At 49.5% G+C, this 21681-nt stretch overlaps 1 protein-coding gene across 2 annotated transcripts; it reads left to right on the forward strand.

Annotated features, from left to right (window-relative positions):
- The first annotated feature begins 8492 nt into the window (after positions 1–8492).
- On the forward strand, positions 8493–14151 carry LOC124691801 (autophagy-related protein 11-like). 2 transcript variants are annotated; one of them, XM_047225072.1, is made up of 5 exons: positions 8494–9728; positions 10495–12154; positions 12264–12481; positions 13029–13242; positions 13551–14151. In XM_047225072.1, exons 1-5 carry the CDS (start codon positions 8755–8757, stop codon positions 13902–13904), a joined length of 3420 nt encoding a protein of 1139 aa, XP_047081028.1. In that variant the 5' UTR covers positions 8494–8754; the 3' UTR covers positions 13905–14151. The 2 variants fall into 2 exon arrangements, with proteins under 2 accessions (XP_047081029.1, XP_047081028.1); XM_047225073.1 differs by lacking the exon at positions 13551–14151 and having other exon boundaries at positions 8493–9728; positions 13039–13237.
- The last annotated feature ends 7530 nt before the right edge of the window (positions 14152–21681 follow it).

A 21681-nucleotide genomic window follows, 5' to 3' on the forward strand; every position in this document is an offset into this window, starting at 1 on the left:
CCTCATACGCTATCATAGCCGGAAGGTTAATCCAAGAGTGTTCCGAGAAGGGGACCTGGTGCTACGCCTAGTGCAGCGCACTGAAGGACGGCACAAGCTTTCCCCTCCGTGGGAAGGACCTTTCATTGTGAGCAAGGCTCTCCACAATGATGCCTATTACCTGATTGATGCACAGGAATGGAAGAAAGGAAAGGCGGATAAGTCAGGAGAGGAGACCAAACGCCCATGGAATGTAGCTTTGTTGCGTCCTTTCTACTCTTGAAGTGGTGCTGTAAGAGTTCCTTTTTGAACCTTATTTGCTATGAATAAAAGATGTCGGAACCTCGAATGACTCTCGGGGACTACCCTTATTAATTTGCATGAAACATGTCTATTTTTTCTGTTGACCGGTTGCCTATTGAATGTTTTTTCTTTCCGGTTTAGTAGTGTGCTAGACCATACCGGAGTCTTCGACTCTGCTGTTGTCCATAACTTGGCTTCATGGCAAGCAAGATAAACCGGTAAGGAGTAAGCACATGAACTGCGGAAAGAGAGAGCAGGAAAGAACAATCCGGAAAAATTTAACTAACCCCGGTTATACCGGTTTTTTGCAAAAATTTCGAGTTATTTCTAAGTTCAAGAAAATGCTTGCTTGGTAAAAGAACTTTGTGCTCATACGTCAAAAATGCCCAGAGAAGGTAGGCGAGCCAAGGCAAAAGAGCCAAGTATGCATCAATTGGATGCGGAAACAATTTCGAAATCATTGCGAGTGCAAGAAAAACCAACTCAACAAGCAGATATGTTAAGACAAACACAACTTAATAAGTTACCGGTACAGCTTACCGGCATAAAGTGTTGTACCACAAACCAAAAGGTTAAGTCTTATCTTACATCATAAACCCCGGCATACCGGGGTAGAATTTAACGGGTTTTTGTTACAAAGTAACCAAGAACAGATAATATCTTTTGACAACACAAAGTCAGGCAGCAGGGGCTTCCGGGGGAGCAGCGCCGGCATCGGGAGTTGGCGGTGGCACATCCTCGCCTTCATCTTCCTCCTCCTCGCTCAGATAATCCTTGACATCTTCAGGAGGGGGGATGAAGGTGCGCATTTCAGCGTACTACGCGATGTGGTACGCGCGGTCCTGCCGCTTAGCGGTAAGAACCGGGTCCGAGATCGGTGGGAGCGCCTTCACGCACGCCGACGAGGGCGTCCGGATCCAGCTCCGGATACCGGGAGCGGAGCAACGCGAAGCGCTGAGTCCGCTCCGGCACGGGCAGCAGAGCACTGCCACTCCCGGATCCGCCGGCAGCCACCTTTCAAGCGGTCGCTTATGAGGGAGAAGGTGTCGGGCACCACTTCGCCGGGCCAGAGGGTCTTGAAAAGCTGGGAGGCCACCTCGGGGATGTCGGAAAGATTCCGGTCCACCGAGCGCATGTGCGAGACCCGCGCGTTTAGAGCAACCAAGTGATCATAGGGATCCCAAGGTGCACCTAAGTTATCGCCAGCCTGCTGCGCCCGGTGCTCCGCAACCTTCTTTATAGCATGAGCCTGGGAGTCCGGAAAGAGCCCTACGAAACAAAAGAAAGTTAAGTATATGATACCGGAATGAATAAGCTTATAAACGGAAACCGGGAAAGAGAAAAGAAAAACGTACGAAGGGCAAGCGCGTCAGTCCGCGTAACCAGAAGATCGTACTCCTTCTGTTCCGCCTTCAACCGCGCGACCTCGCCTTCGGCTGCTTTCTGGGCTTTGGTGGCCTCCGCCGCGGCAGCTTTGTGCGCCTTTGCGGCTTTGCCCTCGGCTGCTTTCAGCGCTTTGGCGCCCTCTTCTAGCTCGGCCTGCAACACCACATTGGCGTTGCCGGCATCCTCCAGCGCTTCATTCAGCCTGGCCTCCGCAGCAGCCTCAGCGGCCTTCAGCTCCTCAGCGTGCCGGACTCCGGCCTGGATAGCCTGATCCTTGAGCTCCCGGAGATCTCCTTCTGGGCCTCCAAGGCCTTCTGGTGATCCCGGATGAGCTGCTCCTTTTCAGCTAAGAGCCGGAAAAGGGGATATTAGCAAAACACAAGACAAATGAAACACAAAGAAGCAAGTTAACCGGAAAGATAGGAGTTGTACCTTGGAGTGCGGTAACCTGGGCCTTGAGGGCCTCAAGGGAGGCTTCCGGGAAAGCTGTTATAAGAAAAACTTGTAAATCACAAAGAAAAGATAACCTTCCGGTAAAAGATGTCGGAGGCGCAAGAGATTACCTTGGCACTTGTTGTGTGCCTCAGCAAGGTCCCGGTGCTCCCAAAGAAGCTCCTCGAAAAGAGCCTTCCGGGCGTCGGCCGTGCTCTATTTGAAGAAAGCAATGTTAGCAAAGGACGAAGATCCTGACCCGAAACTCGGGGACTGGCTATGCCGGTTTCGCGCGTTTCTAGTAAGTTTCGCGCCAAGAGCAAGATCTTAACCCGAAACTCGGGGACTGGCTATGCCGGTTTCGCGCGTTTTAAGAAAGTTTTGCGCTAAGACCTACGCTCTCAACCCAAAACTCGGGGACTGGGAGTTTACGGTATCCTATGAGGAAGATGCCGGTTTTGAAGATTCTTTAAAAGAAAGTTTTGCGCTGAGATCTACGTTCTCAACCCAAAGCTCGGGGACTGGGAGAGTAGACAAGATCCGGAAAGAAGGAAACCGGCATCAAGAAAATTTACAAGAAGTTGAAGGAACTTACCACCACGTTGCTGGTGGCGTCGTACCACGCGCTGTCGAACTCCTTCACGGCGTGCTTAAGCCGCGTGAAGTGTTCTTCAGTGGACCTAGGGCCAGCGGGATCTGGCGCTGGGAGGCGGTCCTTCCCCAAGCCGTGGGTAGCTGCGGAGATGTCCGCATCGTTCCACTTTTGGGCGTAGGGGAGAAGATGCCCCAGCTCCTTGCCCTCGTGCTTCAGATCAACGATCCGGCCCAGGAGGCCGAAAGGTTTGTGCTGGACCACAGCGGCGGCAGGCCCGACGTGCAGCACTAAGGGCTGCGAGCCGCTTGAGGCGCTGCCATCCGCGGCCTTTCCGCGGGACGCCCCCGGCTTGAGGAAGTCCGTGATCTTGAGGCTCGCGGGCGGCGGCTTGGGCGCAGTCGCAGGAGGTCCTTGGGTCGGTGGAGGCGTTGGCGTGGGCCCGGTTACCTCAGGAGCAGAGGTTTCCGGCGGCGGCGTCGGTGTTGAGGTTGCCGGCACGGAGGTTTCCGGCGCGGCCTTGGAGGAAGTCTTCTTCTTTTTCTTCTTCTCAGGGACGGGAGGAACTGAAGGTTCCGCCCGCCCGGCAGGTTCTTTTCCGGCGCCCATGTTGCTGGCGCCGGTGTCTTGGGTCTCTGGAGGTGAGGCAAGGTCCTCCTCCGCGCGGAGATTTGGCGGTGTAGGGGCCGCGCGCCCCGAACTTGTTGTGCCCCCCAGAGGGGAGGCAGAGGTGTTGCCGGCACCAGACGGTGCCGGGCTGAAATGAGGAGGAGGAGTTGAGGTCTTGGCCGAGCCGGCAGAGCCCTCAGGCCTGGAGCCAAGCTTGAGCGCGGGGCTGAAAAAGAGAAAAGGAAAAAGTTGGGAAAAAAGCAACCGGAAAGGAACTTGGCGAAAAGAGAAACGAAACAAACAGAAAAGTGGAGCCTTACCCGGTAGCGGTTGGCATCTGTTTGCCCTTGTGGCGCCTCATAGCAACGACCTTACCCGCGACAGGTTCGGTCCGGAAGCGCTTGGCAGGAGGAGGTTGGCTTGAGCCGGCATCAGAGGCCGGGGTCTTGTTCTTCTGGCCCTGGGCCATGAGTTTGTCCACAAACTCTTGGCCTGCCTCGGCCTGCAGCGGAGCGACATGCTCATGGACCTGTGGGTTGACGTTGGCTGAGGGCACATCTACATAAGAACAATAGCAAAGGAATATGAGAAGTATAAAAGAAGAGCTACCTCAAGGATGGTCAGTTCATCAGACGAACCGGCAGGTTCCGGCGGAGACTTGCCGAGGCGCGCGGCTGGAGTCCGGCCCATCTTCAAGTCACGCCAGAAAATGACGGGGTCGGGGTCAAACTTGTCAAGACCGCGCTTCCGGCAACGGCCTCGCTTGTCGGATTCGATGTCGGGGAAACGGTCCTTGGCCTGAAGAAACAAAAGAGAAACAAGAGGTTAACCGCAATGAAAGCTTCCGGTGAACCGACCCGAGTTGTGTAATTCCTTACTTCTTGGGTCGGAGGGTTAGTAGAGCTAAGAGGCCGGAGGCCCCATTCCCAATCTTCCGGCATGGAGGTCCGGCAGATCTGCCGGCCTTAAGGACAACATCCTTCTTCTTCGAGAGGGAGCCCGGTGATCTTGGTAGGATCGCCAGGGCCATACATCTCGCACATCTTGTGGGCGCGGCGCTTAAGAGGAAGCACCCGGCGCGAGATGAAGGTGCAGATGATGTCGTCAGAGCAGATATTGGTGTCCTTCATCCGCTGTTTCATGAAGCGTATAATCCGGTTCGTCTCGTTGTGAGACTCCTTCGGATTGTAGCTCCAGTTAGTCTTGGTGGGCGGCGCCGGATCAAAAGGAGCGGATCAATGAGATCTGCGGCGCCGTTGTTCCTAACATAGAAAAAGGTCCCTTGCCGTGAGCCGGCATGACTCGAGACCGGAAAACTTAAAGAAGGGGCTCCCTGACGAGAGCCAATGATGCAAGACCCGCATTGTACGGGGTTTGGGTTTAGGAATGTCTAAGCCCTGAACGGAATTAATCCGAAGGGCGAAGAATCGAGCAAACGTCTCACGAGTGGGACGGATGCCGATATAAGCCTCCATGAAGGTGACATAGCAAGAGAGATAGAAAATGGCATTGCCGGGAAGGTGGTGAGGTTGGAGTTTGTAAAAGTCAAGGAAACTCCGGAAAAAGAGGAAACAGGGAGGCCGAAGCCGCGCTCAAAGTGAGCAAGGAAGACGACGCGTTCACCGGGGTTAGGCACCGGTTCGATCTCGTCGCCGGGAAGCCGGCAGGTTACTCCTTCCGGAATCCTCCGGGACCGGTATAGCCAGTCAATCTCATATTTACTAACGCTGGAGCCCATCCAGGCTCCGCGAGTGACCTCGGAAGAATCAGCGCCGGAAGCTTGGCTAGAGCTACCGGCATCTTGCTCTTGGCCGCCGTCGGATTCCATCCGGGCTAGATGCTGCGCTAACCCCGTCGGAGGCGCGATCTTCCGGAGTTCTTGGAGGAAGAGGTGGAAAGGTATTGTTCGGAAGACATTTGGATTTGAGAAATCCCGCTATCTACTCGGAAAAACAAGTTCCCCAAGAACTACCCCCGCGAGAAGATCTACGAAAGAGAGAAAAAGCAAAGAAAAAGAAAGGATAAATACGCTTCCAACTCAAGATCTGAACTGCAAGCAAAAGAGGAGTAAACATGAATAAGGCCTAACCTGGGGCGGCGGAGTCGCAGAGGAAGAGGTTCGCCGGTGTTAAGGCGAGCTTGCTGTAGGCAAGGAGGTCCGGCGACGGTGAGGCGGAGAAAAGCTTGAAGGAGCACCAATGTCGCGGCCGAGAGAAAGGCGCCACAGGAATTCGTCCCGTGGTGAAATCCGGCGACGTCCGGCGGCGCGCTGGCGAAGATTTGCTCGGCGGCGGAACTCGAGCAAGCGAACAGAGTGGCGGAGGCGTACGAGCAAGGAGCGGTAGTGCGCGAGGAACTGGAAAGTGCGAAGAAGAAGAAGGAGAAGGGGCGGTTTGACCTTATAAAGGAGAAGAGGTGGACTAGAAAACCGCTGAACCGTAGCGGTTCAGCCCGTGGGCCGCGACGGTTCGCCTCGCGTATCGCCACGTGGCGCGGCGATACACGCGCGATAGCGAAGAGCCACAGGGAGGCGCACACGGATCCAAAGAAGTAGTTGGGATCCACTGTGGAGCAGTTAATGCGCGCGCGGAAGCCGAACGGAAGTGACCCCTGACACTGGCGCGTCAGTCACAGTGCGCATGTCTCTGACAGGCGCGGGACCCGATATATTCTCGACTTCGCCGAGGAAGTATTAAATGAACGAGATGCCGGAAGATAAGCAGCCGGAGAATGCCTTGCAAAGAAAGAGGGCATGAGTCCGGGCAAAGATGCCGGAGCCAAGCAGAGCGCCGGATAAATTAAACCGGTATACAAGAACATGGGAACCTGGCATGGTCTGTTGGATAGGATCCGCCAGACTATACCAGCTTCGGGGACTAATGTTGGGGGGATGACCCCCGGTATGCCAAAGGCATGCCAAACCGGATGGTCTTATCCGTCAAGATACCGGTTTAATATTTATACCGGAACTCAAAGATAGGAATTTGGCTAAGTAAGCTAAGCCGGTATCCCCGAAGAGGGGTATACCGGGACCGGATAGAAAGGATGCTGGAGACCGGAAGGAAGAACATGTCGGCGTGGACTGGTCAAAGATTCTCTCCCGAGCTAGCGGACAAGGATGAGCTAAGCAAAGTGGCTTTAAACGAAGGCTCGAAGACAAAGAGGAGGATGACGGCCAAAGAAGCCGGAGGACGTCAGCCTCCTTATTTAAAGAAGACCCCGGCGTCATCTATGATTAAAGTAGCTTTGTAAAGTATCTTTGTAAAAGTAGTTTGTCTAGTCAAAGATCCCATTAGGGTTTCTTGTCCTGTAAGCCACCCTCTCCCCTATATAAGGAGAGGGGGCAGCATCTTTCATACGCGCGGAACGATAGCAGAAGATAGAGAGAGAACCTTGTAAGCTCAAACCTGTAACCTGTGCAGATCAATGAAGATAGTGATCTAGAGCGAGTTCTTCCTTGTGTCTTTCTTCTTCAACCTCTGGCCTTGGCCAAGTTCTTGAGGAAACCATCCGGAAGTTCATCCCATCTAGTCATAAACCCTCCTCCGAATCCTCTAGCGTCCATTCGGCCCCAAGATAAGCCATCCTATGGCATCTGTTTGTTCACCACGACGACACAGACCTTTCAATTGGTCTTAGAGAGAAGTATTCCCCTTACCGTTGATTTGGTTTAACCACCTGATACATTGAAAATGTATCCATCAACTTTGGTGATATTTATACAATATATAATGTTTACATGATATATGATATACAATCTGGTTGTGTGTTGTCTTTGCGGTGGTCACTACTGTATTGGTGAGTTTGGAGCTGCGTTTGTCGTGGGTTCCTTCGCTATGGCTGCACACGGAGGATTTTGTGACCATGTATCTTATCTTCGTTCGGTTTCACTAATATATGACAACTCTTTTCTTCTGTGTGAATACATATAGAGCTTATGACCTTTGTGTCGGGTTTTCAAGAAATTACCACCTCTTTCTATGAGAGGATGTTCCAACTTTATCAAAATATACATGCATCTTGTTTTACAAGTAAAATTTAATAAAGTTGAGACATCCTTCTTTCTTTTATAGAGGAAGGGAGTACCTTCCTTTCAAGCTGGTTCTCTCTTTCTTTGTGAGTTGCTTCTGCCGGGCCATTCGCAAAAACAATATAATCCGTAGTCTGCACTTCAGATGAACCAAACTACCAAAGACCAAAGCCACGGCAGTAGTACATTTTCACACCGAAGCAAGCTCCTGCGATGCGACAGAAGCAAGCTCTCTTCTCCCCCAATAATTCACGCCCTTGTGAATTCCAGAATCTGGAAGGAGCCCTCCGCCAAAACCACCGCAATATTGTGTACTCCTACACGGTAGCTTACCCTATTTCATGAAATTTGCTTCACACACGATCTTTTCTGTCCGATAAACGTACGACGCTTCCATCCTTCTTATGTGTGCCAGCTTCGCAGCTGTACCTCAACAGCCTTCGCGCTTCGCGGCATCAAAAGACGTTCCGAGGACTGCTAGGCCACCATCAAGTCCATCCTCCACGGCTACGGCGTGCGCCTTGACGAGCGCGACCTGTCAAGGACGAGCTCCACGCTTCGCTCCGCTGTACGGACTACGGGCAGGCTGCCACAGCCTGCAGGCGTTTGTCGATTGTTATCGGATGGAAAAGAGTGGCCTCTATGCTTACAGTTGCATCTCTGCTGCTCTGTTTTTTTTTGGGCAGTCAGTTAGGCACTAGGGGGAGTCAGAGAAGAGTTGCTTAAGTGAGACTGCCAAGTAGTAGTATCGTACGCTTATCGGATGGGATTTATCGTATGTATAGCAGCTCTCCTATTTCATATACACGCCCAATAAATTTCCTTTTTTTTTTGTTCCTTCGCCCTCTTCTCCTCGTCTTCCTTGTGCTCCTTCCGCTACTGCCTAATCCTTCCGCCTCCCACCCGAAGTAGAAGAAGAAAATCACATCTCATCTCATCTCTGCCTGTCCCAACCCCCGTGACCGAATCAAACGCAGACGGAGCCGGAGTCGTATCTCCGGAGGAGTCAGATTTGGAGGTCGCTTCCATCTCTGTACATAAGGAAGGAAATCCCGGAAGCTATCTATCCTCGCCCAAATCCGTGTGGGGTTGGTGAACCGGCCGAATTCGGGCAAGATACGTCGATCCCTCCCAGGCACCCCTCGTCTCTTGCCGGAATTCCGAGAAAGCCGCCGTCTTTCGGCCTCACAGATTCGAGATTGGTGCGTGCCTACGGAAGCCGTGCGCACGGCGGCTGCGGCTCTGTGTGCTTGGCCGTCGAGAGATTGAGGAGGATTTGGTGCTCTGGCTACAACTGGTGGTTGCCTTGTTTGGTGGTGTGGCTAGAGTGCAGATTTAATCTGAAGAAGAAGGGGGCGTGAAGCAGAAAAGGAAAGGACAGGAAAAAAAGTTGCAAAATTTGGTGGGGGAACTCGCCGGCAAGATGAGTTCCGGGTCGGCGGTGACCGGGGGCAGCAGCGCCGGCGCGGAGGGCGCGTCGGCGGCACCGCTGGGGCAGAGGCTGATGGTGCACGTGGCGGAGAATGGCCACAGCATGGAGTTCGAGTGCGGAGGCGACACGCGGGTTGATGCCATCCAGCGCTCCATCGAGCTCGTCTGCGGCGTCCCGCCGGGCGACCAGCTCCTCCTCTGCAACAACGTCCATCTCAACGCCGCCAACGACCTCGCCCACTACAATCTCCCCCGTGACGACCGTGAGGTCTTCCTCTACAACAAGGCCCGCCTGCATGCCGAGGCTCCGCCCCCGGCGCCAGAGTCTATTGACATCCCCGAGCCATCTATCCCGCCCCAGCCCCAGCCGGAGGACACCCCGTTGGAGTTGTCTGCTGACCCGGCCTTGAAAGCATTGGTCTCTTATGAAATCAGGTTCAGGTATGACTTCCACGTGGCCAATGCGTATTATCACTCGAGCAAGGCCAAGTACGAGGTGTGCAACAGGCTGCTGCGCGAGTGGCAGGTGCAGGAGCGCGCTCTCGACATGGCCAGGAGCAACCTGGAGCAAGCATTCCGGAAGCCGTCGCAGCGGTATTCAAACTTTATGCGCTCCTTCACGCAGCAGCACCGTGGGTATGTTGAGGTGCTGTCAAGTTTCGAGAGAGATTGTAAGAGGTTGCGAGCTGTTAGGCTGCATCCGGACCTGCAATGCGAGGGGAGGCGCTGCTTACTGGACCTTATGGATGAGAATATACTAAGGAAGTTAGCAGATGAGTACTTAAGCTCATATAAGAACTTTGAGGTTGTTGTCTCGGCACTGAAGGTTAAATTTGCCGAGCTGAATAAGAGGGTGGATGGCTTGTTGAATGCTATGAGCTCGAGTGCATGGAAGGATCTGGAGGCGCTGATAAAGGAGCATGCGAGAGTCTTAGGTGATCAGAAGAGCATCATGCAGTCTCTAAGGTTAGATTGAATCTATGCCCATGTATTTAAATACCCGTCGTCATTTTCTGTGTGAACTCCCTCTGAGAACTATTATTGACCTCGAGTTAGTGACTACCATGTAGATTGGCTAGAATTTGAGTTGCTGGTAATTCCATTATTGAACTACTTAGGGAACACCGGAATATGATTTAGCATGGTGGAATAAACAATGAATTGCCATTGTGTCGTGGAGAAAATTGTTCGGTTTTACCAAAAAAGGAACACCGGAAATTGGTTTGAATAAACAATGAAGCTATTGTATCTTAAAATATGATGGTTTTACCCAAAAAAAAAAGGCACTGATTTCTCAGTTATGGTTTTACCATGTAGATTGCCTGGAATTTGAGTTGCTGGTAATCCATTATTAAACTACTTAGGGAACACCAGAATATGATTTAGTATGGTGGAATAAATAATGAATTTCCATTGTGTTGTGGACAAAATCGATTGGTTTTACCAAAAAAGAAACACCGGAAAATGATTTGAATAAACAATGAAGCTATTGTCATCTTAAAATATGATGGTTTTACCAAAAAATGGTATGTTAGCAGTATAACAAACTGAGATCAGCACTTGTGTCTTATTGTTGGGTTATACAGATATGCTATCTGGTCTTTATATGTTATGGGCTGATGATACCAAACAAGAGTCTCTTATGCTCGGACTTAATTTATCTGGTAGCTATTGATATTTTTATTATGTCCTTCTCTTGTGCCATAATTCTGAGAACTCTTATGTTCTACAGTAAAGATGTAAATACAGCAAAGAAGCTTGTTGATGACTGCTCAAGGTCCCAACTCTCCGATTCTCTCCGGCCTCATGATGCAGTTTCAGCAGTTGGTCGTATCTATGAGGTACATGAAAAGGATAACTTGCCCAGTGTACAGAAGTTTGATCACATGCTTACAAACTTGCTTCAGAAATGCAAGGCCAAGAAAAATGAAACAAATACATTGGTACATGTTTGTGTGAGAGGGGTCAAATCTGCTCAAATTGATATCAAGGACATGATAACAAATCAGTTCATCTTATACGAAGAGGCGATAGATAGTCGAGACAAAGAATATTCTTATCTGAAACTACTGGGTGGTTTGGGTCATGCATACAAGGCTTGTCTTGCTGAGGTAGTCCGACGAAGACATTCTTTTAAGCTGTATACTGGCTTGGCTGGACAGCTTGCTGAAAAACTAGCAGTAGAGCGTGAAGCGGAGATCAGGAGACGAGAGGTTTTCCTTCGGACATGGTGTAAGTATATTGGAGGAGAAATCATGGGTTCCATGGGACTGTTTGGTACTCCTAGCCAGTGTGATGTAAACATCGCGCCGTTCGATTGCAATCTACTTCCAATTGACGTTGATGATTTGGAAAGGCTCGCCCCCCAGTCTTTAGTGGGTTCTCTTCGGAAATCTGAGAGATCACTGCAAAAGTCTCAATCAAGCGATTCTAGTACCCCTGGAAATTTCAGCAACTCTGAACAAAACAATCTGAACACTGATGGTAAGATGGACTTACAGGATTTTTTCGGTGGCTGTGATACTGATATAACAGGGACTAGTATATTAGAAGTGGAGAACGCCAGATTAAAAGCCGAACTTGCTTCTGCGATTGCAGTTCTCTGCACTTTCGGTGCTACACCTGAATCTTTTGATGAAGGGGAGAATGATAATGTGTTGAGAGATGCAAGAGAAAGAACAGCTCAGGCACTTACCGCAAAGGATGAGTATGCCAATCAGCTTCAGTCGATGTTGAAGGCAAAGCAGGAGCAGTGCCTGTCCTTTGAAAAGCGTATCCAGGAGCTTGAGGAACAATTAGCGAATCAGTACATAAATGGGCATATGGTTTCAGGAAGCAAAGGTGCATCTGACTCCCTCCTTTCTACTTTTAAAGGTCATGATCTTGATGCATCTGGGGGCAGGCAAACCCATCTGCGGGACGAATCAAGTGTTGCCATGGATGAGACATCTTCAACATCTGAACATCCATCTAAACAAACAGAAGGTGGAGATGAGAATATGACTGATGTTTCAGGTGCACTGAACTTGCAATTACTCAACTCAGCCGGATGCACTAATCTGGATGCTTCCATGGCAGAATTCCCACGTGATAACGAACTTAAGCCTGTCAATATTGATAAGGAAGGGCGAATATTGGCTCAGCACACTACGGCAGATACTTCTGATGTTCCTGCAGAAGATCCTCTTAGCATCATAAACTCCAGAACCAATGAACATCATACTTTGGACCTAAGGAACAGCGAGCTCTTTGTGTTAGAATTGCAAAATACAGTAGATAAAAAATCAAAACAGTTGGATGAGGCGGAAAATAATCTTAGTTCTGTGATGGGTGAGGTTAACTCTCTGAAGAAAGAACTTGAGAATGCCCAGGGTCTTCTTGATGAATCTCAGGTAAAATCTACATAGTGTAGGATAATCTTCACCTTGCAACTTGTATCAGTCATTTCGTGCTTGCATGAGGCAACATTAATTATTTCGCATTTTACAAATCTTGATACAGATTAACTGTGCTCACCTGGAAAACTGCTTACATGAGGCAAGAGAAGAGGCTCGTACCAACAAATGCTCCGCTGATAGAAGGGCTGTTGAGTATGATGCTTTGCGGTCATCTGCTCTGCGGATACATGGCCTGTTTGAAAGACTAAATAACTGTGTCACTGCACCAGGCATGTCGGGCTTTGCAGATTCTCTGCGATCCTTAGCCCTCTCCTTAGCAAGGTATCATGTTGCTCTCTTTTGTGTTACATTATGTGCTTACCCCTACTGGTCAGTGTGTTTATCATTTCAAGCTCATTGTGGTAGACATCCGATTTATCAGTGAGCAATTGAGCTTTCCGTGAAACTAGTATAATCAACTGAAAGGAATAGAAAGACTTCATTGGAAGTTTTTGCAGATTGTAGTATTTTGTCTTAGTGTTTTGGTCTGAGGGTGAATAGACAGTTGGTGTCTTAGCCAAAGGATTTGCGTATTTCATACTAAATTGTTGTGTGAAGGCGTTACAAAAGTTTATGTGCTCACACGTTGAAAATGAGTTGTTGGATTGATAATGTTAGTGTCATTGTATTGTAGAATCTTGTGTCAAAATTATGTTAATGCCAGATGCCTTTAGCGAATTATCTGCTTTGTCAGTTTTCATGTTACTAGTTACTACTAACTTAAGAGATATGTTTGTTTCTAACTCCCTTGGGTTGACCATTCTGCTACCAAAAGAGAGATCTAACACTCTACTTACTGGCTCCTTTGTAATGGTTTCTTTTGTTTTAGTTCTCTAAAGAAGGATGAAGCTGATTCTACCATTCAGTTCCAGCAATGCATCAAGATCCTTGCAGACAAGGTTGGTTTTCTGTCACGGCAGAGTGATGAGCTGGTAGAACGCTATTCAAGGATGGAAGCAGCGCATGGAATTCTCGTAAGAGAGTTGGAGGAAAAGAAAACACTGCTCAACAATCTATACAGCAAACTTCAACTGGAAAAACAGGTACGCATTTTAGTTTCTTAAATCATACCAAGATGCGCATGTTTTCGCTGGTAGATACTCTTATAAAAATCAGACAAACCTTGAATTTAATTAAAAAAATTAACTACCAGTACCTGAAAGTAGTGTGACATAACATGAGTAGCACAAGACTCATAAACATAATAGACAAATCAACATCATCACAAATAGACAAGCTATGGATCTTAAAGTTATCTGGTTTATATTTTTCTGGGTTAATCTCTTGGTAGTGTTAATTTGCGATAAATAAGCAAGTAATCTGTGGGTTCTGGTTGAAACTGTTTTGACAGGCCAGCAAGGAAAAAATATCAGTTGGCCATTTCGACGTCCACGAGCTTGCGGTCTTTGTCCGGAACCCTGCTGGGCACTACGAGGCCATCAACCGGAACCGCTCCAACTACTTCCTCTCCGAGGAATCCGTGGCCCTGTTCACTGAGCCCCATCTTCCTCGGCAACCTGCCTACATCATCGGCCAGATTGTGCACATTGAGCGACGTGCAGCGAAGCACGTCGACCAGAATGAAGCTTCATCACGCCCTGGCGGGCACCGGCGGTCCATGCCGAACAGTAACCCGTACAGCCTGCCAGCAGGCTGCGAGTACTTCGTGGTGACGGTGGCGATGCTGCCGGACACTGCCCGCTGAAACTAGGACACCTTCCTGATCCTGCTGCCTAGACATGGCTGCTGAAATGAAGGGAGAAACTCTCAATTGTATATATACAGTCACTATTTGAATTATGGGTTTGCTCAGTTGCCGCTTCGTATGACTTTGCTACCTACCTTGTACATAGTGCCCGGGTTCCTCGTGTAAATATGACTCCTCGACTGATACTGTCGTCTTTGTTCGTACTAGCAGACTGAATAATAATAATATACGTTCACTTTGTTCATCATTTTATTCCTCTTTTTTACTTTCTACTTATGCGAATGAAAGAGTGCTTTATCGGTATAACTCTGAAGAAGGATTACAACCACGAGCACTGCCTGGGGCTCGTCTTATGGATAGAGCTACATTGTTCTTCGAACGAAAAGGAGCGGCGCCGGGTCGGTCGCCAGCGGCGGCGATTCGATGGCTTGTCTTGCCCGACTGTCGGAGTCCTACGGCTACGAGGCCGCTGTGTCCAGACGCTCCTAGCTGACCCACAGCGTTTAGGGGCGGAAAAGGGTCAAGGGTCCTCTGCTCATCTCGAGCGGGCCAAACCTATTTCCGACACGAAAATTGTTCGTTTGGATTGAACCGTAAAAACTAAAATAGCTGTTCCGTTAACTTTGTCCATTTGGGTTGGGAAGCTCCAGTGGTACGAGTGTATGACGCATTTTTCCTCCTCTAGTCTTGTCCCAGGAAGAAGAAATGTCTTTTTTTTTTTTGCAATAAAAGCTTAGAACAAAAAGAACATTGTAGAGTTCATGGCGAAGCAACAGAAAGATTGCATCATTCATTACAAAATGTAAATAAATAGTAAGATCCGAAGGTTCGTCATAGGAGGATTCATCGCATCGACGGGCTCCCGTGCCGGCGGAAGCTCCTATGCTTCTTCATCAGAGTTGAGGTTGACGATGCCAGCCACCATGGCCTCCCGAATGAATGCTACCTGGTGAGCACCGTCGATGACCTTCTTCACCACGTGGCCGAGCCTTGACCAGACCGTGCGGTCGAGCCTTGACCAGAACACTATCCGATTGGCCTTATTCTTCTCCGGCGGTGGGTGCTCGCCAACGAAGTGGTTCAATGCGGCCTCTCGCTCCTCAAGAAAATGGGACGGCTAGTAGGCGCTATCAGCGTCGTACTGCGGGTCGAGCCACAACACCTCCTTGTGTCTCCTCCGGAAGATCTTGTAGCTGAACTCCTTGCCCTGGGCAGAGGCGTCATTGGAACCACGCCCAGGCAGATGTTGAAGCCCTTAGGCACCAACACGTTGGATGGAAGGAGAATGCCGTACTTAGCAATATGGGTGGTCTCGTGCGAGTCCACCCATTCCTCGTCCATGGTGCCGACGGGGCAGGAGGTTGCAACTACTAGTGGTTTGTGGAGAAAGCAGACCACGAAACGACAATTGCGATGAATGTGTGAGCAGTGGTGTGGGTGGCCGCTTGGCTCCGACTAGCTAGACCTGGCGCGGCCGCTGAGGAACCGGTGCAGGCGTCAAAGTGACGTAGAAGGGGAAGCGAGGCAGGCGTCGAAGCGGCGCAGGATTGGAAGCGAGGCAGTTTCGGCAGCAAAGCAGTCCGCTGACCGGACGCTAGGTGGGCGCGAGGACATACAACACGACACAAGCCGCATTTCGAGCCCAAATTTGGGCCGTGGATGCGTCGGCATGGATGGGATGGTCACTTTGCGTCGAGCCGTTGGGATGGGGTTTTACCCATTTCCTATCTGTGCAGACAGAAAGGGACACACGCGATCCATTTGCGTCGTGCCGCTGGAGATGCCCGTTTGCGGGGTTCCCAGACATATAGGTTATCCGCAGAAGACTTCTTTTCCTTCTCAGGGAAAATAGAATGTTGGTGGTTTCGTCGACTTGTCAGTTAAATGAGGTATTCGACGTATATTGGTTGGAGGCTAAAGTTGTCGAGATTGTATTGAATCTAGGGTTTGCAAAGGTGCGTCCCCAGACAAAGGTTCTGGATCCCCTCCCTAGTGGCTCCTCCTAGCCCTTATATACTGGGCTAGGTCTCAGAGTCCATACCCCAGGTTATCTATTACATGTCAGTTTACCCGATATGGACCTACATTTGCCTTATTTTATATAGTTCACGGGCTTCGACTTTCCTTAGTTCTTCATGGGCCTTGCATACTTTTTCCCGAATCCGTACCAGGGGTAGCAACATCGAGTACCCAATATGGTATACCCATGTGACAAGGAATTAACTTGTCAATGCTTACAAGTTGTAGACTAGGGTTTCGCGGAAAGTAGAGGGCAAGTAGATCTCGAAGGTTTCAGCCGAAAAGGTGCTCGACTGCTAAAAACTAGGGTTGCGTTGACAATAAGATCGATAATTTCTTTGTCCCTCGACTCCCCCTTATATAGGAGGCGGAGCCGAGGGTTTCGTGTTATACAAGTTACAAATACCGGGAGACTCTTTGAGTTCGTCTCGTATAATTACAAGTATCTTTATTCCTAATCTATCTCTGTTTTCCATAGTCGATGCTTCAATGGGCTTCCGGGCTTCATAATCTTCAGGTCATGGGCCTTCAGTAAACCCCGGGTACCTTCTTCGGCAGGCCCATCCGGGATGCCTATGTCACCATGGCAGTAGTCCCCGAGACTCTACTTGAGTCTTAGACTCAGGCTGAGTTTCAAATTAATCTTGACTTCTTCCTTTGTATAATGAACCCAAAATTACATTGGAGTTAAGAGTTTAACTTTACTCAGATATTATTTTGTCATAGAGATATTGGTAAACAAGTCTGATGCATCCGACAGATCGGGTACCAGTTAATCTGATACTCGAGTCTTAGACTTAGGCTGAGTTTCAAATTAATCTTGACTTCTTCCTTTGTAAATAAGAACTCCACGGCCCGAGTTGAATTACGCCAGTAATCCGAATTCTTGTCCGGTGACTCAATTTGAAGTAGGTTCACATGTTCTTATCGAGTTCTGAATTCCAGCTAAATGTTAAGTGTACCCAACGCATCCGTCGGGATTTGTCGTCGTGGTGAACATACAAATGCCATAGGTAGGCTTATCTTGGGGCCAATGTGCTTCGAGGGATCCGGAGGAGGGGGAGATGGAGAAGAGTGATACAAGGGCACACAAGTTTACCCATGTTCGGGGCCCTCGTGTGGAGGTAACGCCCCTACTCATGTCTGTCTGATATGTATAATCTCACAGGGAGCTACAATGGTTTTCCCCCCGACCCTTGGCTAGAGGAAGAAGAAGAAGTGCTAAAGAGGGAGAAACCCTAGAAGTGCTAGATCGTAACCGCCCGTGCAAGGGAGTGCCACCTCTCCTTATATAGTGGAGAGGTGGCTTACATGAGAAGGAACCCGGGTAAAGGGAATCTTAGCCTACATCAACCAGTCTTGGACTGTATCTTTGACTCTGGGCTGGTGATGTCCTTCCCTGTCCTCTGTGGCGCTGACCTCTGTTGGCATACACACTGTAGCATCTTCGTCATCCGCGTGATGTGGATTCAGTTGGAAGCTAGCAAGGCTCTCGTCATAAAGAGATCCTCTGTATCTCTTCGATGTCATGTAGCGAGGCGACCGGATCTTTGAGCAGCATCAGACAGTTGGTCCTATGCCGGATCCTTATGCCGGCATACGTAGGATATGCCGGTACCCCTTGACCCGTATGTTGAATCTATATGCCGAATTACCTACCGGGTTAAGTTATGCCGGCATCACAATATCGGCTTTAATTTTAAGCTGGTTGACCCTTAAGCTGGCCAACACTTATTTTACCATCATGTTTATCCGGCGTAAACACCTTCTGTCAGCTAATCACACCCAAGCTTAACCTAACGGGGTCCCCCCCCCCCCGACATTAGTCCTCGAAGCTGGTGGCTCAGCGGTGCCAACTGATGAGCCGCATCAGGTTCTCCATCCGACATATATCGTTGTACCGGGTTAATCATCCTGGTTCCCTTTTAAACACTAAGTGCTCTATATTCCGGCATAGCCTTAATCCGGCGTCGTTGTTTCGAACTTAACGAGTATCTCGAGTATCCTCTGGCATAGTTTCCCACTTGTCAGAGTCCTGTCAGGGAAGATCTTGTAACTCACATATTGCCAGTGGCAGCGGTCACTGTGACTGACAGAACATGTCCTCGAGAGGTCAAATCACTGCTGACATGATAATGAGTATGTTTTTACTGGTAAACACACGTATTTAATGCAGACATAATGGATACGCCCTTCATGTGGCTGCGCACACGGCGCATGTCACGTATTATGCGCGCGGTTAGTGGCCACGTGGCCGCAGTAAATCCGTGGCCCACGACCTCCCCGACGGTTATACATACCCCCTCATTAGTTATTTTCTTTATTTCACCTCACTTTTCCCCTTCGTCTTCCTCAAGTTCTTCATATTCGTCGCCGGCGAGGTGCTCGTGGGTGCGCACCGCTGCCACCACATTTGCTCGTGCTACAACGCCGGCGAACGCAACGCCGCGGCCGCGGCCGCAGTCATCGCTAGCACTGGTCGACCAAGGTTGGTTGAATTTGGTTTCCTTCCTCTTCTTGGATTGATTTCTTTCTAGTTTTTCTCACCCTTGATGTTCTTGGTTCTTGATCCTCTACTAGTTCTTGCGCTTATTCTTTGTTTTCTTTTCCTTTTTCAGATCTTCTTCGACTCCAGTCTGATAACGGGGTCAGTTCATTCTACCCCTTCCTGAGTTCATCGAGACGATGTCCTCAGAAAAAATCATTCCCACGGCCATCCCACTAGAGGATGAGTCCGAGGAAGTTGACGAGCCCGGAACCCGCGTTAGATATGTAAGTTGGGAGGGTTCCAACGTCCAATCCACTGAGGTGGATTGACTATATAAAACCAAGCGGATTCCCCCCAGGTTACCTATAGACTTCCTGCCGGCGAGATAGAGCCGGACCCAAAGGATGGGGAAGTTGTAGTCTTTGTCTGTAGCTTCCTTGATAAGTACAAACTCCAACCTCACCATCGTCCTGGCAATGCCTATACAGTTGTTTCTTCCTTTGTTGCCTTTTCCAAGGGTTACCTCAGCCTGTGGCCCAACATAGAGCTATGGGCCCGGCTTCATAGCCTCCGGGCTCAGTCGGTCCATGACACCTCCGTGCCTCCGCCTAAACCCATGGTTGCATGTGGTCCGCGATGATTATGTCGCGCCGAAATACCAAGTTCATCCGGGTGACCGGCCTTGAGTCCTGCCGGAAGTGGCAGAAAACTTTCTTTTATGTGAAGAATGTCGGCCAGGAAGATTTCATCAACCTGCCGGTATATGCGAAGGGCGCCCCTGATCAGAAGTACAACTGGACTTACAATCCCAGCAACTCCCACGCCGAGACCAACCAGATCTATGAGCTCATCCAGGAGATGCAGGACACCGGCATTACTTCATCCGACGACCTTGTCCGCACCTTCATCACTCGCAGGATCTGCCCCCTCCAGCGTCACACTCATAATGGCTACCAAGACCCCAACCGGATGACCACCTTCGACTTGGAGAAGCCGGAGGTCGTGAAACAGGTGAAGGCTATCGCGCAGACGCACATGGAGCCGGACTGGGAGTGGGATCAGGAGCCATACAGTTGCGCTCGCCCGGCACCCTAGGTAACACTCCGACACTACCCACTTTAACTTTGTTTGTTCTGGCATGCCTTTATTTTTGGCTTTCCGTCCATAAGATGAGTTGTTCTCCTTGTTTTATCTCTTTGTTTGCAGAGATTCGATTGCTAGCTAGCCTAAAATGCCACAATCGTCTTTCCGGATGACCGGGTTGATCAGGACCTTGAAGACGCCGACTCCATCGCGAATGCCCCTGACCTCAACGTCGACAACGCCATCATCGACGCTGACTCCGGTAAGGCCCTTGTCAAACACCCGTTGAAGACTTGGGCCGATGACGACGATGATGATTGTGTCATTTTAGAGGTATATGACCCTCTTCCCCTTTTATTTGCAAATCCCTCGGATCCGGCTTCAGCAGATCCTAATGCTCACGTTGTGGAAAATGTCGCGCCCCTGGGCACTGTTAAAAGCAAAGGCAAGAATAAAACGACAAAAAAGCGTAGTGCTGCTAACATTGGGGCCAGTGTTGCTCCCAATACCAAACGCACCAAGACGGTCAGCAACAAGCCTCCCCGCCGAAATAAGGATACTACCCCCAAGGAACCCCGTATGTCCTCCGGGTAATATATTCATGCAAACACTTCCTTTTATTAACCTTGTTCATGTAATACTTGATAATCACCATCTTTTGACATTGGGTTTTCTTTTCTCAGCCCTGCCCTAGATATCACTCGGTCCGCTCTCGGGAGGACCCGTGAAGTTACCCCAGAAGTTATAGTTGCAATCCCACGGCCATCAGTGCGGTCGGCACAAGATACCCCCTCAAGCACTTCTCAATCTACCTCATCGCCCCCAAAAAAGTTTCCTCTTCCGAGTGCTAACATAGCTATTCCCCTGTTCTGTCCCCTCGCACCGGAAGCTTCTTCCATGGCAAGGGAGGAGACCATGACTCCTGACAATACACATCTTCATGGTGGAGCGACGGGTTCATCTCCAGAAAAAGAAGCGAGCCATGGTGCCTGCATAACGGGCACCTTCATTGAAGATGTTACCAACAAGACTGAATCTACCGCACCTATTGGCGCTTCCCCCGACATCACAAGTCCGACACCTGAAAAGTCGGCATCCTCCAAGACTACAACTCCACCTTTAGATTCCGGTAAAGCCCCAGCTCCCTCGTCAAAGCAACCATCTTCTTCCGGAGGTAAAGCGCCAAAGACGAAGAAGGTATCCTCACGCAACAAGGCCAGCAAGGAACTGAGTTCCGGCAGTGGTGGCCAAGAGTTGATGCTGCATACCAGCCGGGCTACTGCCATGGTTGCCACTCAGGTTGGCCCATGGTTTGGTCAGGTGTTGGCGCAAAGCCGGAGTGGGAACAGTTTGGTCTCTCTGGGCCATTATGCATCTGATTGGAACGTTGCCGACATGGGCGAGATTACCTCTGGTCTCAAAGAAGCTCGAGAGCCTATCGTGGATCCAGCTGGTCCAATGCCGCTCGTAAATCATCTTTTGAAGATGAAGCGGGCCATGAAAGCATCCGACAATGCTTAGTATGATGCCAACATAGCCATTATGGTAAGTAACTTGCCTTCGCAATCATGACATCTTAATTTCTGAAAATATTTTCATATCTTCATATCCTCATAGTCCCCGAGCATTTAGCTCGAAACTCTAAAACCTTAGATATGAAGTCACATATATATGTCCCCAAGTTTCAGGTTCAGTGAGTATCATTTAGCTCGAAACTTAGAATACACCAAACCATATATATGTCCATAAGCTCTGAGTTTCTGGCCAAGCTAACCATTTATCTCTTGCCTACTGAAATGCAGCCAAAGTCGCAAGGAGCTTTACCAGAGCCTGCTGTCGGAGCACCAGGATCTCACCAATGCCCACAAAGAACCGCTGGCTACTTTTAATAAGGCCAATGGTAAGCCCTGCAGTTTCGGCATAGCTCTTATGCCGGTAACTTTATGTTTTTATTTTCCTCACGTTATAGTGTTTGCCGACACACCTTCTCACAGTGCCGACATTTCTTGTTTATCCGTTTTTATAGCTGATAAGCGGGATCTAGCTCAGGTGACTCAACTTGTAGATATTATCACTGCCATCCAAGGTAGGCCCTCTTCTGTGCTTAACTTTTGCACTTTCTCACTTTTTTGCATCATATACCGAATTTTTATTTTGGCATAGGCGAAAAGGAAAAGGTTGAGG

The sequence above is a fragment of the Lolium rigidum genome, chromosome 2, assembly GCF_022539505.1.
Source record: "Lolium rigidum isolate FL_2022 chromosome 2, APGP_CSIRO_Lrig_0.1, whole genome shotgun sequence".
Lineage (NCBI taxonomy): Eukaryota > Viridiplantae > Streptophyta > Magnoliopsida > Poales > Poaceae > Lolium > Lolium rigidum.

Bases quoted from the DNA above. Each gene is read 5' to 3' on its own strand.
- LOC124691801 (XM_047225072.1), top strand. From the start codon at position 8,755: ATGAGTTCCGGGTCGGCGGTGACCGGGGGCAGCAGCGCCGGCGCGGAG. The intron at 9,729-10,494 runs GTTAGATTGAAT...TATGTTCTACAG, and splicing joins AGCATCATGCAGTCTCTAAG to TAAAGATGTAAATACAGCAA. The intron at 12,482-13,028 runs GTATCATGTTGC...CTTTTGTTTTAG, and splicing joins TTAGCCCTCTCCTTAGCAAG to TTCTCTAAAGAAGGATGAAG.